Source organism: Centruroides vittatus, unplaced genomic scaffold (genome assembly GCF_030686945.1).
Source record: "Centruroides vittatus isolate TY-2023 unplaced genomic scaffold, ASM3068694v2 contig_575, whole genome shotgun sequence".
NCBI lineage: Eukaryota > Metazoa > Arthropoda > Arachnida > Scorpiones > Buthidae > Centruroides > Centruroides vittatus.
Genome location: NW_027122344.1, coordinates 2236599 through 2255950, shown reverse-complemented (window position 1 = coordinate 2255950; position 19352 = coordinate 2236599). Strand labels below are relative to the sequence as shown.

At 32.2% G+C, this 19352-nt stretch overlaps 2 protein-coding genes across 7 annotated transcripts in view; one reads left to right on the top strand and one right to left on the bottom strand.

Moving 5' to 3' along the window:
• LOC136979059 (zinc finger CCCH domain-containing protein 10-like) overlaps positions 1-12818 on the bottom strand; it is a 94695-nt gene extending 81877 nt beyond the window's left edge. For all 6 annotated transcript variants that reach the window (XR_010881329.1, XR_010881331.1, XR_010881330.1 and 3 more), the window contains exon 1: positions 12667-12818. The gene's annotated coding sequence lies outside the window, so the exon portion shown is untranslated. The remainder of the gene's footprint in view (positions 1-12666) is intronic.
• On the top strand, positions 2254-18874 carry LOC136979057 (nuclear pore complex protein Nup98-Nup96-like). The gene is made up of 2 exons (XM_067274959.1): positions 2254-2262; positions 15291-18874. Exon 2 carries the CDS (start codon positions 15309-15311, stop codon positions 18732-18734), a length of 3426 nt encoding a protein of 1141 aa, XP_067131060.1. The 5' UTR covers positions 2254-2262; positions 15291-15308; the 3' UTR covers positions 18735-18874.
• The last annotated feature ends 478 nt before the right edge of the window (positions 18875-19352 follow it).

Genomic DNA, 19352 nt, shown 5'->3' with positions numbered 1-19352 from the left:
TAAGGGGACACAAGTTCCCTCAGTTTTGCAGAATCGTTCGAGCAGAGATCACCTCTCCGTGTGACGGCATAATAGGGCGAGACATTCTCGAAACGTTGCGATTGAATCTCGATTTCCATAATAGCCAGGTGATTCTACCGGATGGAAAGGTCGTTCACTTTTGTTCACCTTCCAAACCCGTAAAACGGAAGATAAAAGGATCCAAGAGTCAAGAGAAACGTCCTCCCGAACCAGGTCAAATACGAACGCTCCGAGCGCCTTTCCCCAGGGACGCTATGACACATCGGAAAAAGAAACGCCGAAAAAAGACGGCCCATAGGAAGATTAAGCGACCGAAAATACAGCGGAATGACGCTGACATGACCGTCGATCAATCGGAGGTATCACAAGGAGAAGACACATTAAGGAACACGCCACCACCTAGCGAACTACCCGACCCTTGGGATGAAACTATTCTGGCCTCCGTACTCCCTCCACTACCGAAAGAACCGTCGGAACCAGAAAGCGAAAGCGAGTTAGAGGAATCCGAGCTAGAAAGCGAAATGTGTGAAGCGGAAACGACGGGGAACAAGAAATCATGCCCCCATATGCACTTCGAAGTCGCGGCCCGGTGGAAGACCCACCGTGGATTATGCGTAGACGTAGCCGCATAAATAGACTTTAAATTGCCTATTGAAATTAGCGATAACACTATAATCGCATGCTGAGCGTAGAAAAAGGTCGATCGAATTCTAGTAAACAACCCTTCTATATATATATATCTAATCATAACCTATCTCCCCACCATTGGAGAACCATTACTCCCCAAAAGGAAAACGGACGTTAATGCTAATACCCATATTTTGGGGGAAGAAAGAATTTGACTCGGGAGAAGTGCCCTATCAAAGTGACCATATTCTACTCCCCCGACATCTTGTCAAGTCAATCAGCCTTAAATTCAGAGATAGAAGTCATAAAACAAAGAGGGATTAATTCATTTATTACGATACAGTTATTACAATCTCTTCTAAACGGGGCCTTAACCATAAAATATATTCACCAACTCCCGGAAGGTTACGCGATGTTCGAACCTATACATCCGATTTCGCTAGTTAAATATTATCCAGGGTAGTCAATCGCGGCAGCCCTAACTGTCAATTTAAGCATCTTTGCAAGTCGAGACTAAACATCCAGGTATCGCGCTATCCAGGGACAGCCAGTCCTATATGCTAGGGCAACGTCACGACTTAACTACGTGTAAGACCGCTTACTTCCCTTTGTGCTCATTAGACTGCCCCATACAACGAGAGCCGCAGACAATCTGTGAATATTCACTATTTAGTAGCAAGGAACCCAAGGTCAAAGCCAAAGCAAATTTTTGCGATAATTGTTAATCTCATTGAGGGTTCCTTCATAACCCCACTAACCCAAACAATTATCCATATATGTATATTTTTAGCGCTTCTCGTATTCATAGTTTATATCTTTCTAATTCACAATATTAAAGTTTCGTATATTCCTAGGAGTATCGGAAATTGCATTCGATTATAAATTTTTACCTTTAGAAGTTTTGAATATTAGCGTTTAGAGAGAAATGTTTATATTTTGTTATCTAAATACTTAGCTATAATTCTCCGAGAGAGAGTAATATCCCGATTTACGTATGTGTTTACATACCTCTATCCTCTATGCCAATGAACTTTAATCCAAGTACTTTCTATGTTAATACGTTTTGAATATCAAGACAGTAACTTTTTCCAATTCCGCCGGACGAATATAGCCTCCCACAGCTCGATCGTAGATTCAACACTCAACAAGAATAATACCTGCATCCTACTTCGCATCGCCAGACATTACGAACTTCCATGAAACCCATTCGTCGAGCACCGAAGTAATCTGTGACCATCAAAAATCCAACCGAGTAACCTCGTCCAACATATCAACTTCTTACCGAGAACAAAGGAAATCTAACAACCACGTGTTTCCTCAAATTACGAACTTCCACTCTCACACCCAACCCGACCAATCAATCAACTGATTGACAACCGATCAACAAATTAGATCGAACGTACTGTAACCAGTCCACCTAGCCATCGAATTTATCGTATTGTTTTAATATTGGTTCTAATATTGGTTCTTAATAGATACAAGTGTAACGCGTTAATCGATACAATCTTAGTACGCTGCAATCTTATTACGATGTTCAATACAATCTATAATCTATCAGTTAATCTATACAATTGTAACGCGTCTCAAATAACCTAGCTATACTTATTTATAGTAGTATGTATTGACAAATGAGAGAGAGTAACATTCCCTGTACACCCCGATATAAAATTAAAATCAAACTAGTCCCGTTTAGGACCAAGTTTGATTTAGAAAGTCCGATGCAATGTGACGACCGGCAAAAACCGGCCAGTCCGTTTTAAATTTTATTGTTCAAACCCCGATCAAGATTCAAAGGATGTGCAGTCTTCCGCCGGCAAACTCACTTCCCTCCTCCCCGGATCTAACCTCTGAGTCAGGGAGATCGACTCATCATCAGCAGCGGACGAGACCGGGAGTATAAATAGGGGGGAGATATCTAAGAACGGGGTCGGTCGCTGAAGGTCCGCACAAGCCACCCGACCCGTAGGATCCGTCCCGAGAAGCGAGGGCCGAGACACGAAGTCACCGAAGCCCGCCGACGACGAGCCGCCCGCCCGATCCTCCCGCTTCCCTCCACGACCGGAGAACTGAGAAGATTAATCCTACGATTACAGCTAATCCTAGGAAGAGGTATGATCCCCCCCTAAATTTGTAAACTCTCTCTCTCGCGGTTAGGAACGGAACGCGTTAGATCTTTTGTATCTGTATATTTACCGTCTAAATAAATCTTATGTGTGTTGTCCTGTTATACGGATATTGCCTTTCTTTATCGACGACCCCACACACACTCCTCCACTCGACCTGACAAGTAACTGACCGATCCCGACAAGTCGGGATATCGCGCAAAATTAGCCATCCTTGACAGTGGGGTGGGTCTTGCCGACCTATTCGCCGAGAACAAGGAGGTCCGACTTCCGTCCTACCTCCCGGCGTTCCCACATAATTATTCAACTTGAACTAATTTACTTGAAACAGTATACACAATTTTACAAAATTAAGAGAAAAAACATTCACCTATATAGTTTATCTATAGCAGCGGTTCCCAACTAGTGGTCCGCAAGAGCTAAAATATGGTCCACAAAAGATTTAAAACTTTTATTCATTTTAAATTATTATTCCCACATTGATACAAACTGAATTTAATTTTTACTAAAAATATCATGTTTTCTATTCTAATAGTACTGTTAAAGCATGTTACTCTTAAGTTTAACAATTACTTATGTTAAAAGTTTTGATTAAAGTTTATTTTCAGATTAATACAGTTTATTTTTCTTAAACCTTGTGGTCCCTGCTAACAACAATGAAATCAAAGTGGTCCCTGATAAAAAAAAAGGTTGGGAACTGCTGATCTATAGTCTATTTATTGTAAGTTGGCACCTACTGTAAACAAACTAAGACACACCCCTCTTTGTTTATTGGTTTAAACCTACATCCATCAATTAGAAACTGCACTGCATCTCATTCGTCTGTGAAAAATAGTTCCTTGTTATTTATAAAATAATTAATGAAATACTGGTCACTTAGCAATGATTATAAATGTAGCTATTTCATATTTGTTAAGTTGTTATTTTTAATGAATATTTGCACATTCTAAATAATTAAAAATAAATTTTTTCGGGTCACAGTTTATTTTTAATTATTCAGAATGTGCAAATATTTATTAAAAATAACAACTTAGCAATGATTATAAATGTAGTTATTTCATATTTGTTAAGTGACCAGTAATTTCATGAATTATTTTATAAATAACAAGGAACTATTTTCCATGGACAAATGAGATGCAACGCAGTTTCTAATTAATAGATGCAGTTTTAAACCAATAAACAAAAAGGGGTGTGTCTTAGTTTGTTTACAGTAGGTGCCAACTTATGATACATAGACTATAGATATATCTCAGACATTTGGTTCTGTCCTCCCCAACCTATTGTTGAACATACTCGGTGAATATTTTGACTTAAATTCAGTTTTTTCATAGTTGGTTAAAAAATTATTACTTATCCAGATTATGTAAAATAAGCCTTGGTGATTTCGAATTCCTTAATTATACACCAATTTGTGGGATTCAAGGATTCATTACTGAATGTCTTATTCTCAGCTTATATTAACAACCTTTTTAATAACATATCATCAAAGGTAATAGCAAAGGCCGACAATATTAAAATTCTAAAACATGACCTATTATCCCTACAGACAGACTTAAACACAATACTTTCAGTCTTTACATCACATAATTTAAATATTAATATTCAAAAAATCATTATAATGTGCTATTCATTAATATGCAATCCTCATATTACTCCTATATATATCAAAAACCATAAATTAAATTACATAAAACCTACGTAGAGATTGTTTTTGATGACAAATTAACTTTCCAGGAGTACATTCAAAAGAGAGTAAAATCCTTGTCAACCAGACGGAATTTTGTGGCATTTCTATAGGTCTATATCATCTGGGTTAAAACTAAAAGCTCTTTATTTTATCCATATATGACTACTGCTTGCCAGTCTGGTCAATGACAGCCCTATCCCTTTTAAATAAAGTCATTAAATAAATTCAAAAGGTTTATTTTCTTCTAAAAAAAACTTAGTAACCTATCATATACTAATAAACCTGTTGTAGCAAGAATTATTCAGCCTGTATTACCAGAATCAATAAAGCAACTAGAATATTTTGACTACTTACTTTGTTTTAAATTTTACAATGGTATTATAAATAACTATTGGCTTAGTCTGAGAGTCCTCAATTAAGAACCCATAATGACATTTGTATACATACTCCATATTATCATTTATCCATTTTCCCTAGATCAATTTTTTATCATAAAGCCAAAAACTTGAAACTAATAGAACCCACACTGCATACAGATTATCTTACTATTAAAAGTACTTGCAAATAAATTTTATATACAAATTAATAACTGTACATTATTCTAACTACTTTGAAAAGTTCTTCACAATGAGTATTTACTGAAGATCTCTGGTTTAGTGGTTGTAAAGTTATAAGCATTCATTTATCAAAAAATCAGAAAATTTTTCAAACATTTATCTTAGACCACAGAATAGGAGGAAAAAAAGTGTCATTGGTGCAATACTGATGAAACTTTCCAGAATGATGCAGGAGATCTCTCTTAAATGACACATTTTTGTTTTTTGATTCTTTAATGTGAAAACAATCATATTTCAAAAAAATGCATAGTATGAATTGAGAAGCAAATATAAATTTCCTTAAGCTATAATATAACACATTTAAGAGAGCATTAACTTAAAAAGTTGCTTTATCTGCTTAAAGCAAAAAATTCATACTTGTAGGCCATTAAGTTTGAATCTGCACTTTGTGCAAATAAGAAAAGGAAAATGACTAGCTTATTGTCAAATAAGTGTATAACAACTGAAGATAAAGGTTAATTAAGGCTACTTTGAATACAAAGTATGTAGAAATAGAGGATATTTAGTTTTTGTACTTTATTAATAATTATATATTAATTATTAATAAAATAATAATAAAATGTTAATTTTACTAAATTCAAAGTGGTTTTGAAATTTATTTAAAAACTAGATTTTACCAAAATGGGTTTTGTTGAAGATGGACTAACTGATTTTGAAAAAGGTTAAAAACTGAAAGGTTCAAAAATAATTTATATTGGAGCAAATTCAAAATTGGAAAAATGAATAATTTTCACTGGATATTTCTATTCAAATGTTCCATTCTTTCGAATTGTATTGAAATATTTTTTATCTTGATGTATTCCAATAAAGGAAACAAAGAACACATGACACGACTCAGAACAACATGAAACACAAGACTGAATAAAATAAACACAGTCAAATAAAATAATAATGTACTGTATTAAGTAAACACAACTATAATTCAAAAGGTTTCTATGCAGTGGAAATGCTGGGATTAAAGATGGTTAGTGCTACTTTGATTGACTTCAGTTTGGATATAATGTATTTCCATACAAAAATAAAATAAATGTTTCTTTGAATAATGTGTATTTTTTTGTATACTACTCTCTATAATTTATTTAAATAAAAAATAGTATATTTTCTTGTTTACATTTCTTGTATCACTTGTGTATTTTATATAATTATATAGTATCTATTAAAATAAAACATATTTTATGTAAAATAAATTATGAATTAAATAGAAATGTTTCATTTTTGGAGATCCAAATATAAAGTAAAGCATTATTCTAATAGCTAGATCAATTTATTAATACCTTATAAAGAGTTATCAACTTCAAATGTATAACCAATTTCATTTCTGTTCAAAATCAGTTGTCATAACAGATTTTGTTTTTTCCTAAACTGAAGTTTACTAAAAATCAATTTGTTGCCAGCATTAGTATGTTTACTGTTTCTATTTGCTAAAATTAAAAAATAATGGCTTTTAAAATAATTGTGATGTTGTTAAATATAAATTTATATTAATAAATGAATCTAAGTAAAAACATCATAATTTATCATCAAACATTTTCCTAATGTAGAAAATATATATTTTTGTTTTTCTAATAATGTCTAGAACAGAGGTGGGCAAATGGTCGATCGCGAACAGTTCAGCAGTCAATCGCAGACATTTAAAATAATTTCAAATTTTTAAATTTAAAATATGTACTAAAAATTTAGCAGACGACGAAACATAAATTTAAAATTAAACATGTATCAATACTACAACTGACATGACTAATTCCCTGAATACACCTTGTCTTAATACTGCACTTGCAGTGAGATGCAACTAGCTGTCACTATTGATTTCCATAATTATATTATAATTATGGAAATCAATAGTGTGCAGAAAAATCCAGAAAAATATCCATTATTGAGATTGGTGGCAATGAGGATATTTGCATTTTTTGGTTCTACTTATCTATGTGAAGCAATGTTTTCTCAAATGAAAAACATCAAATCGCAATTTAGGAGTTCTCTGACTGATGACCACTTAATGGCATCTATTTGATTGTGCATCAGTGATTACAAACCTAATTTTACAAGACTTGTTGATGAAATGGAATATCACACATCTACATCGAAAAATTAATACAAAATATTTATCAATAAAGTATGTTGCACAAAATATTTATCAATAAAGTATATCTATATTCCACAAAATAGTAAACACAATGTATGTATTTAATATATTATTATTAATAAAGACGTTAATTAAATTTTTATTTGTTTTTAATTTAACCCATTTTTGGAAGTCGATCGCGCATAAATAAGAAAAATTAAAGTCAATCATACCAGTAATCAGTTCGCCCACCCCTGGTCTAGAATGTAATAATAAGCACCTAGATGTTTTAGAAGTTAATGTTAAATTTAATTATTTTGAACCAATTATTAAAATAATAATACAAAGTATTTTTCTAATATTTTAATTGAGTTAGCTATCAAAGTGTAAAAACACTTTGATAGCTAACTAACTCAAATTAACTCAAAATTTTTTTCTAAATCTACACTTAAAACTTTTATTACAGTCAACAGAAAAACTTTAGCAAAAGCTGAGGCACTTTCATTATATTCTCTATACTTTTATAGAAAAAAATTCAATTTATCTTCAGTTAAGTAATGAAACACTTGTTTATAATAGATATTCTACAATTAATTATATTGTACTGAGAAATGATAGCCTGACACAGACTTGCACTAGTAATCAAATATCACATTGTAAGAAGATAATTATCACATGACCATTTAACATGCTTCCAAAATAAAATCATGAAAATACTTTACTTCAATAATATTAACATTTTTATTACATGTTAAATATTGTTTTAAAATAAAATCTTACATAAAATTTTTAACTTTTGAACAAATTAAGACAATCAATCTAAAGGAAACAACAAACAAAGCCAATATTATCTTCAATATTCAAATTTTTGTTTTAAATTCCCTGACTTTCCCTGACCAACTTTATACAAATCCCTGACCTCACGTCCCTTACAGTACAGCACACTGACAAAATAAAACAGCATTTGACTTACTATGCACAAATGTTTTGCTTCTCCAAAATTTTTATTTAGTTATTTTTTCTAGTTAACAGTTATATAACTTTTATAATTGCTGAATTATTAAAACTAAAACTTTTGTTAAACTAAAGTAGTTTATTCTATTATTAATCCACAACCATAAGTCTACATGGCTTTGAAAAAAAGAAAAATGCCATTATTTATTATTCAATAACAAATCCTGTATAATCCATATACAAAAGTATATATTTATTAAATTTATCCCTCAATAAATTTCCTGAACTTTATAAAATATTAATACACTGGAAAAAAATCAAAAACTGTTTTATTACACAATTAAAATTATTTAAATTAAAAATGATAAATAATTTTAATTTAAATATTATTTATCATTTTTTGTAATTTGTAAATTTTTGGGGAAATTTTGTATGTGTTTGAAAGAAATTTTGGGTCCTGAAAATATTCTGCACCCCTTTTCATAAGTTGTATTGCACCACATTATTTCTTGCTGCCTGCAGATGGCTACACTTAGTCAAGCATATTATCAGTAAACAATCAACAAGGCAGCCAAGGAGGAAATTCCTGACTTTTTGACAATTTCCTTGACTTTTCTGAACACTAATAAAAATCCCTAATTTTTCCTGACTTTCCAGGTGCATAGGAATCCTGTCAATACATTCCCTATTTTATCTTTCAAAATTTTTAAACACACACACAAATATATTTTTGTGTGTGTGTTGTTGTTTATTATCGTCATCTTTAAATTAACTAGGTATCAAAATCAAATAAACTGTCTCTCTTAAATCAATAAAAAGTCTTTCTATTTAAATAAATACTCTTGACTCTGGTTACATAGCCATCATGAGGATTAAGAACAAAAATTTACATAAATAAATAAATGAATAATGCAGTTATTAAATAATTTTTTTCTCATAAAATATTCTGTATTGTTTTAAATTTATGTTCAATTCTGTATTATTTATTTGTTTTAATTATTCTATTCTACATCATAAAAAAAACAACTTTTGTTATAAAAAATTGCACTGCATCTTATATATAAAGTCGCAATATCCCAGAGGAAGATGAATATTCAAAACATAATTCTTGTTTGCATTATCAGACATTCTACATCCAATTTAAAAAATATATAATTTTTAACCTATTGATACAAATAAAAAGTTATGCAAATAGGATGAAAATTACACTGTAATCCACTAGAGTCTCTCTTAGTTTGGCACTAACCAGTCAAAACATTTAAAAATTGTTGATAGAGTAAAAACATTGTAATATGAACAAGAAGATAAAGGATTGCATTTGTAACCTCACTCAATTAAATAGAATTTATAAATGAATCATGCTGAATTATTTATGTAATCAATACATCCACTTTAGACTTAATAAAGTTGTTATTCCAATTGACTCTGAAGATTATTAGGTCAATTGATATGATATGCAGGTGCAAAAATGAATATTTTCTAGCTGCACATCATACTAATTGACTACCAATCTAGAACATTTCAAACTCTAGCATTAATTTTCTTAATAATTATTAACAGATGTTTAAATATATTTGTAATAGTGTTTTTATTTTATTAGTCAATTAAAATATTTTATTTAACTTTATAACAAAATTTACTTCTAATACATGCAAATAGATATTTAAAAATAAATTCATATTGTTTAAACACACTGGAGAATAACTCATTTCAAGTAACCTTTCATTCCAGCACTAAATCCTTTCTTTTAAGCAAACATTTTCAAGTTCATTCATAACCTTTCTTCAGACTTTACAAATTGACCATATTGATTGAACAATGGATTTGAATAATTAGAACATATGAATCAAATTTTTATATTCAATTTGAAAAACCTGAAGAAGGGTTAGGAACAAACTCAAAAACACTTGCTAAAAGAAAAGGATTTGATGCTGGAATAAAAGATTAAGTTAAATTTTAATAAAATTTTAATAGAAATTGAAGTTATACTGCTATTAAATTTATATTACGTAACGATACTAAACAAGATAATTTCCGTTATTAAGTTTACTATTTTGAAGTGAAGCAATATCACCAAACTAAATAGCCTTTTTAAAAATCTTAATAAATACAAATTTTCCCCTGAATAAACATTTGGTTAGAATATAAAATTAAATATGAAATTGGTTGTTCTCTATAAAATTTAATCTTTCGAATTTTTAATGATTTAAAGAGATTGTAAATAGGATGTCTCGTGGCAACTGGATTTTGTTTACTTTTATGTACAATTAATAATTTTAAATAAAAGCTATGGGTAACCATAACTTAATATAAATACTCTATTCAATAACATGTATTTAGTATATTAATGAGTTTTATAATTTATTTATGTTTACAATAGCAAAAGTAAAAATATTTAATTTGATTATACCAGAACCAAGCATCTCTTAGTTCCGGTTTCTCTCTCACTTTTGCATTAATGTCACTGAAAACACTCAACAGATCTTGCTATTTTCTTTGTTACTATGAAAGCTACTCCTTTTCTCTTGGCAGAATCATTTCTGGAGTAGTAGATAGTGAAGTCCTGTCCATTTCCTGTCCAGTTTACTTCACTAACACTGAGTAAATTAAGCTTTAATCTGAGCATCTCCTGCTTGATAACATCTAGCTTTCCCAGGTTTATACAGTGGAACCTTGCTTAACAAGCATAATTTATTCCAGAATCCATCTTACTTGTAATGTGAAACACTCATTAAGCGAAACAATTTTTCCCATATAAATTAATGTAAAATACAATAATGCGTTCCATGTCAAAAAAAACATTCAAATATTTTATGTATAATGTTTATTCAAAAAAAAAATTATATAATATACATTGTTAAGGAGTGTGAATCATCTTTATTGTTTCTTCTAGTGCAAATTGAACCAACCTGGAATGCAAATTTGATTTGCAGAGAACAAAAAAAAAATCAAAATGATATGTCCAATAAACATGCCAAACGATATGCCAAACTCTTGGCTAAGTAAAGGCTGTAATTAAATATTAGAAATTAATTAATTTGACTAGAAATAAGAAGTTATGCTGCCATCTCATATTAAATTTAATAATTATAAATAATTAATTTTTAATTTAGACATTTATGGAATTTAATTTGGAATTGGGCTATGGTTGTTCATATTTATATGTAATATGTCTAAACACATGTTTGGAAAAATGTGTGATCCAAGCGACACTAAGATCTAGCAGAACGAGTGCTAAACACAGATTGATGTAGCATGCATGCAATCCGGGACTTTCCCTCTCCTCGTCACTCGTTATGTGAGTCATTTTTTTTATGATTTGTTTTGCTCGTTATGCGAATTACTCATTATGAGAGGTGATCATTAAGTGAGGTTCCACTGTACTTTGAACATTTCACGTGCCAATTTTCAGCATTTTCCTTCCCTCAAAGCATGGGCCACATCTTTCTGTAGGGGTTGCATCAGCCAGTGGGCCTCCCTTAGGGTTTTAACCCATTGACATCATAATTTATCAGGGTACTCAGTGTCGATCTTTGCTCCTACCTAGTCACCAAAAAAGTACCATCCAGCCTAGGGGTCCCACTTTAAGGTACTATATTCATAGCATTTGAGTTTTGTCGATCCATACAATTTTGTTGGCGAAGAATACCATAGTAGGTCACAGATCTTTCTCCAGCCGTCACCATAGTTAGCCTGCGTAGAAGCACTACGCGGTTATGCCCCTTTGCAACCTACAGTCAGATTTGAGGAGGTTATATTTGTATAGTTTTATTCATTTGCATATCCTAATTGTATAAATAAATTTTACTTACATTTAGTTAAAATTCATACAGAAAATGTTGATGAAACTAAAAAATTATTCGTATTATTTATCAACCTTCAGATTTATGTGAACAATATAATCAAACAATATAATCAAATCAAATATTTTCGCTTTTAGATGTTTTAAACATCTAAAAGCGAAAATCAAACGTTGTTTTTACTTTTGCTATTGTAAACATAAATAAATTATAAAACTCATTAATATACTAAATACATGTTATTAAATAGAATGTTTCTATTAAGTTATGTTTACCCATAGCTTTTATTTAAAATTATTAATCGTACGTAAAAGTAAACGAAATCCAGTTGTCACGAGACATCCTACTCACAATCTCTTTAAATCATTAAAAATCGAAAGTTTAAATTCTATAGAGAACCGAGAACCAATTTCATATTTAATTTTATATCCTAACCAAATGTTTATTCAGGGAATAAACGATAAAAGTTTGTATTTATTAAGGCTTTTAAAAGGCTAGTTTGGTGACATCGCTTCGCTTCAAAACAGTAAACTTCATAACGAAGTTACCTTCGTTTAGTATCGTTACGTAATATAAATTTAATAGCAATATAACTTCAATTTCTATTGAATTTTTATTAAAATTTAACTTAATCGGGAATATATCTCTTGAGAACAAAGAAGAAAATGGCGGATTCACTCCGAAAATCAAACCATATAATGGATGACTTACACTACATATCAATCTCATCTCAGACATTTAAAGAAAAATTATATAACACAAAAGTCAATTTTACCTGATTTAAAATTTATCCGTACACAATGACACTTGTGGTTTGAAAAGTCTTTTTTTTTAATGATAAAATTACATTAAATCACTAGCCTAAAATCTACTATTGCGCAAACAACACGGTCAACTTTAGTTTCGTCTTTACAGTACTGCCAGATAATTTTGAAATACTTTTCTCTCTTGAATTATCATCTAAATATGTCATAAATATCCGGTTAACTTTATCAAAATACAGAATAATATTTTCCTTTAAAATTATTTCTTATTCAAAATTTTTCCGTTCAGAAAATTTGGCATGGGTCAGCCAGCGGACTTGAGGCGATTAAGGCATGCCGCTCTGGGAATCTAAGATCGAATCTGGGCGAGCGACTCCAGCAGGAATTTTTCGTAGATACTGTTCTGTAGCGGATATGTCGAGCCCTGTCCCTCATCATCAATCGTTCTCGTTGTGGACCTGGCTGAACTCGTATTAGGTGATTAAGGAGGAATGGTAGAGAAGAGAAAGTAATTGCACCCCGCAACACAATAGTTTAGAAGAAAGAATTATAATTACAGCAGACATATACATATTACAGTAGACATACAAGTACTTCGACACATGTACAAATGCGGGCAATTACATTAGTATACAATGTATGTACACTACAATACTATGGAATACAATGAGCGGTATTGGAACGACATTCCAGATGTAGGAATTCAGTAGCAATACATTAACGTTATACTATTTACAACTAGAACGTATCTTGACAGTGCTTGAGAACAACTGTTGCCATGTGGAATTTTCCGAGTTTTTTTCACCTGTCTCAAATAGGAGCCAGTTTCTCGTAGAAAAATTCTTTCTGGAGCCACCACCGCTTGGCAGATTGTCCTCGTCAGTGGTACACTCAAGATTTAATTTTGGGGGAGCCGAGTTGAACGGATAAAATGTTTTTTAATGAGAACTCAATAAAAATTCCCACCTTAAGTCGTCACTAATTCATAAGTAATATAGAAATAAAACACACGACCCAATATCATTAAAAAATAAAATTAAGAAAATATTTTTTTGGAAAATTTATTGTTTCTTTTTCTTTTACTTTGGAGATGCCAGGCCTCTTTAGCCCACCCTCTGGGTGCGCCATTGAGTCCTCGTATTGCGTTGCTTTATTCCATATAATCATATCGTCTATACTTGAGTCTACCGTGGCCAGACGTTCGGCTTTTCGCCGGATTGTCAGGCATTTGACTACTCTGTCCTCCATCCGGCATCACCTTGCGCCGGACATCGATTTGTCTTCCTTTTTGGAGTGTGATGAAAAATGTTTACAAAAATAGTTCAGTTGTCACTTCGAACGAATTGAGAAAGCAGGTTAACGTCACCACCCGGCCGCCTCATTGTGAGCCTGGCCGAACCCATAATGGGCTTGCTATAAGAGGCCCTCTTAGTGCCCACTGGGCGGAAAGAGTTACCAAAAAAAAAAAAAAAAAAAAAAAAAAAAATGGCCCACACCACTTTCACCTAATGGCACTTTGGCTATTTTCTTTGATAAGAGACCAAAGTGTTTACAAATGGTCACAAATGTTTATTGGACGAAGGCACGGCAAAAATAAAAGGCCTAACCAATCATTTTCGGACTTCGGCAGAATTCTCCTTTTAACTGCATGGAAGTTGCATGGGCGACTGGCGAGGTGGAGGAGGTTGGAGTTATTAATTAAAATTTGGAAGCAGGCTGTCGCTGATCCCCTAGAAGAAGAGACGTTTTCTTTGCAAGTTGCTTCGACCGAGTGCCGACACCTACGTCTTTCCCAGCTCGCTTGACGGTCTCCAAATTTATTTTTCCGTTTTTTATTTATACATGTATGTATAAAAAATGGCACGCGCGGGGGTCAACAGGGTGCGCGGGGGGTTACTCCCAACAGTGTCTTCCTTTTAATGCTTTGGGTGATGGCCAATTACTTGAGTCTGAAAATTTAATAAGTATTAGTCCCTAATTTAGTAGGTTAAAAACAGTGTTTTTACTCTTTCAGCCCTGTAATTACTAAGAAGACTTTCTTCTTAAAAAAAAAAAAAAAATTAAAGTTAAGATTCGGCCAGGCGCACAATGGAGCTGCCTGGTGTTGAGGAAAGGACCTTTTTTTTTTTAACTCTCTCCGCCCTGTGGGCACTAAGAGGGCCTCTTTTAGTAGGCCCGTTCTGGGTTCGGCCAGGCCCACAATGGGGCGACCGGGTGGTGAGGGACGGGGAGGAAAGGACCGTTACAGAAAAATTCCTGGGGGTTTTCGATTCACTCGCATTCTCCGCTTGGAGATCCACAGAACGGTATGTTGGCATTTAACCGCTCGCCATCTAAAAGCTGTTATAGTTTTTGATTTAAAAAAAATTTTGAAAGGATATTTGAATAATTATCATTATCATTTTAAGGATATTATATTTAGTTAATTTTTAATAAAACAAAGTAATAAAACAAAAATAATCCTTTTTTGAATTGTTATTTTAAATTAGAAAATTTGGCGGAAATTTGGCTATAAAATTTGGACGCACAGAAATGTGCGGTCGGACGGCAGTAACGGTTAACTACCGGTTTTTGGAGGGATTTTGTTGTATCTAGTTTTACTTTTGTGTCGTATATATTTATCGCTTATTAATAGGTTTACACAGCAAAATCAATGGAGACTTCGGACAAGGAAAACTTAAGAATCAATCAAGACACTGCAACATTTGGTGAATATGTAAATCCTGTAATGAAGTCTATTTCAGGACAAGTTTGTTTTCAAAATTCCACCAAGCTCCACGTGTTAAGCATTACAAGTGAAAATGTGAACTGTTACAGTTCTTTAACATCGAAAAAATATCCAGAAACAGGGTTTAATCAAGTTCTACTTTTAAAAAATGAAAAAAGTTATAAGGAGCATTTGAAATCTTCTGTTACTGGCATCAATTTAAGTAGAAATGAATATTATACTGTGCCGCCTTTTGAAGATTTGACCCTCCTGACAGATGAAAGTGGTAGTTGTATTGTCGAAAATTTAATTATTGGCCGACGAGGATATGGAAGTGTGTTCTTCCCAGGAAAAACAAATGTTACCGGCCTTAATTTAGATAAGATAGTTCATTTTGGAAGAAGGATGATTACGGTATATCCTGATGATAACTGTAGACCTCCGGTTGGACAAGGTCTTAATAAAAAAGCTAAGGTTACACTTGAATTTGTGTGGCCAATTGACAAAATCACAGAAGAGCCTATAAGAGATGTTAAAAGATTAAAATTGATGAAATTTGAAGAAAAAGTAAAGAAAGCTACTCTCGCCTTAGGAGCAAAGTTTGTAGAATACCATCCAGAAACTGGATCCTGGATTTTTGAGGTAAATCATTTTTCAAAATATGGATTGGAAGATTCTGATGAAGAAGTAGAAAGTACTGTGAAACCTCAGTCTCAGAAAACATCTATTCAGACTGAAGTTAAACAATTGGCATCACTTCCAAATCAGAAATTAGATTTGCAGATGTCAAAAAAACTAGAAAATGATGATGATGATGACGACGATATGGAGGATATTACAGGTCAGACATTACCAAAAGAGTTAATGGAAGATGAACCAAGTGCTGATTTAATGTATCCTGCTACTCATCATTTGTTACATGCTGCAGGTGCAAGTCTAAATAAAATCCAAGGAATGAAAGCAACATTATTTGATGAAGAGATGGAAAATGAATATGATTCTGTAGATTTAAAAATGACTGAAAGAGGTGATTTTAGTTTCAATGCTGAAAGTATAAAATCACCAAATAAAAGACAAGCACTTGAAGAAAAGATATCAACTCCTTCACAATTAAAATATTCAAGATTTCAAGCTATTGGTGTTTCTTCAACATCTACTTCTGCACCTTTACCAGAATTTCTTTCTGATCATCCTGTATTAATGAGTGGAATATCTTCAAAGACAGCAAGAAGTGTTCAAGGACATGTATGGAAAGGAGGAACTAAAATTAAATTATTACCATGGTCACAATCATTATTACATAACTATCAAAAAATGATTGCAGATGCAGGATGTTTTGCTGGTAGGTCATTTCGTGCTGGCTGGGGTCCATCGTGGAAATTAGTACATCTTGGAAATTCAATTAAAACAGCTTCAAGATTGAATACTCAACACATACTCTTGGGATCACCTTTTATGTCCTCACATTCTGAATTTCCACATCTGAATTTAGTCATAGAGAATGTGAAAATGTCATCATCATATCAATACACTGACAATGTTATCAGGACAAATTTAGAAGAATTACTGAATGTTCATTTATCACATTCAACTTACACTATTGAAAACGAGGCACCAATATTTGTTGCTAAGCCAGGGATTGATTTATTACACACTTGTGCAGATACATCAAAAAAGCATGTTTTGAATATAGATCCTTCACACTCAGATGTTGATATAACACGTCAGTGCCATCATGTTTGGGAATTATGTGTAGCATTGTGGGGTAATATACTGGGAGTTGATAAAGGAATAGAATCGGTTAATAGTTATGTACATTTAATTGCAAGAAGGGAAGCATTTTCTTCTTGGTTAATAGAAACTACAAGAAATAAAATTCAAGAAGATATTAGAAATAACAAAATTTTTGGTAATGGATATTTATCAACTATTTTCACCTATTTAACAGGTCATCAGATTGTAGAAGCATGTAATGTTGCACATCATTCAGATGATAACAGACTATCATTACTACTTGCTCAAGCTTCTTGTAATATGATATCTAGGAAACTTATTCAAAAGCAGTTAGAGATTTGGGAACAGTTAAAATCAGATCAATTTATAAATGCTTCAAGATTAAAAATTTTTGCACTTTTGGCTGGAACTTTGACTTGGCAAGGATCAAAGGTTTTAATTAATTGTTGTGAAAAGTTAGACTGGAAAAGAGCTCTTAGTATACATTTTTGGTATCATTGTCCTTCAAATGTCAGTATTAGTAAAGTAATTGATGAATATGATAAAGCATTTCAAGGTCTTTCTCCTGCTGGAAAATATGCTCAACCTCCCTTTCCACCTTACATTGAAGATAATCCTGTCCTCCTTGCAGAATCTATTACAGATATGAATAATGGTGAGTGTAATGTTCCTTTTGATACCGCATACCATTTACTGAAATTATATTGTGATCGGGCTTACAGAATGGATAAACTGTTAAATCCAATAACTTCAACTCCTTCACATTTAGACTATAGACTGAGTTGGCTCCTTTCACAAGTACTTCAATCGTTGGGTTATGAAAACATACCAGTGCATTTGATGGATACACTTCATTGCAACTTTTCGTCTCAGTTGGAATCAATAGGACTGTGGCATTGGGCAGTTTTTATAGCTCTACATATTTCTGATTCGGCAAGACGACAAGCTTTAGTTATGGATCTTTTATACCGGTACATTTCCTTAGACTCGAATGAAGAAGATATTGCTATAGAGAATTTTCTCATTGAAAGATTGAGAATTCCAAAACATTGGATATTTTCTGCAAAAGCAGTTAAGGCTCATTATTTGAACAAAGATGATGAAGAAGCATGGTATCTATTAAAAGCTGGCTATTGGAATAAAAGTCATGAAATAATAATAAATAAACTAGCAGCTGATGCCATTATAAGTGAAAAATACGATTATTTGAAAGAGTATTTAGAACAACTTGCATATCCTCAGAGGAGCATTACAATTTTAGATTGGAATACTGGTGGTCAGGTATTTCTGGATTACATTCAGATTACTCAAACTATGGAGAATGTTAAAGATGAAATAAGTGCCTATGAATTAGAAAAACTACAACCAGAAATACTTTCCCTTTGTCTTAGATTGTCCAGTTTGAAGTGCTCGAATGCAAAAGATCGATTATGCCAATCAGAAATGGCAAAGAAAACAGCTACATTACTTCGAATGGTATTAATGTTGCAAACAGCCAAAAACAGAGAAAAAGGTGATGCTCCATTACATTTACTTGCACCGTATTTGAGCAAACTGCCAATGCCAGAAGATTATGCTCTTCAAGAACTGCAAACTATGACACACACATACATGCTATCAATTACCAAATCAGATTGAAAAAAAATGTTTCATGGCTTTCAATAATTCGATTAATGATGTAAATAAACAATTTTATTATCAAAGCATAGTTGCTGCCATTTGTGAAACAATTTTACTAAATAAAAAATTTACTACATCAGTAGTTAATTTTGGATGAATATTAGTTTTTATAATTCTGGAAAAAAAAAATTGTTATTTATATAAAAATTATTGTTTTTAATATGTAATTACATTTTATGTTTATGTTATAACACAATATTCATGATGCAAATAATCTTTGTCAGTCATTAGGTGGACTTAATGAAATTAGCTTTTAATTTTATTGATGGCCAAATCAAATCAAATAGGGTGATTAAATACTAAAAATTTAGGTTGTCCTTATATTAATGTTTTAAAACATTAAGTTTTGTAGTTAATGATTCAAAAGTGTAATTCCAATTTTCTTATAAAGTATGATTAATAAAAATGATTTTTTAAATAAATCTTATAAATTATATATTTATCTTATTAACAGAAGATAGGTTTGATATATTCTTTGACAAGGCACTATAGACCCCGAGTGCACGTTACTTGTGCCACCCTGGTGGCAAATATTTACATAACACAGGAGTTTGCTAAAGAATGCATGTGCATTGT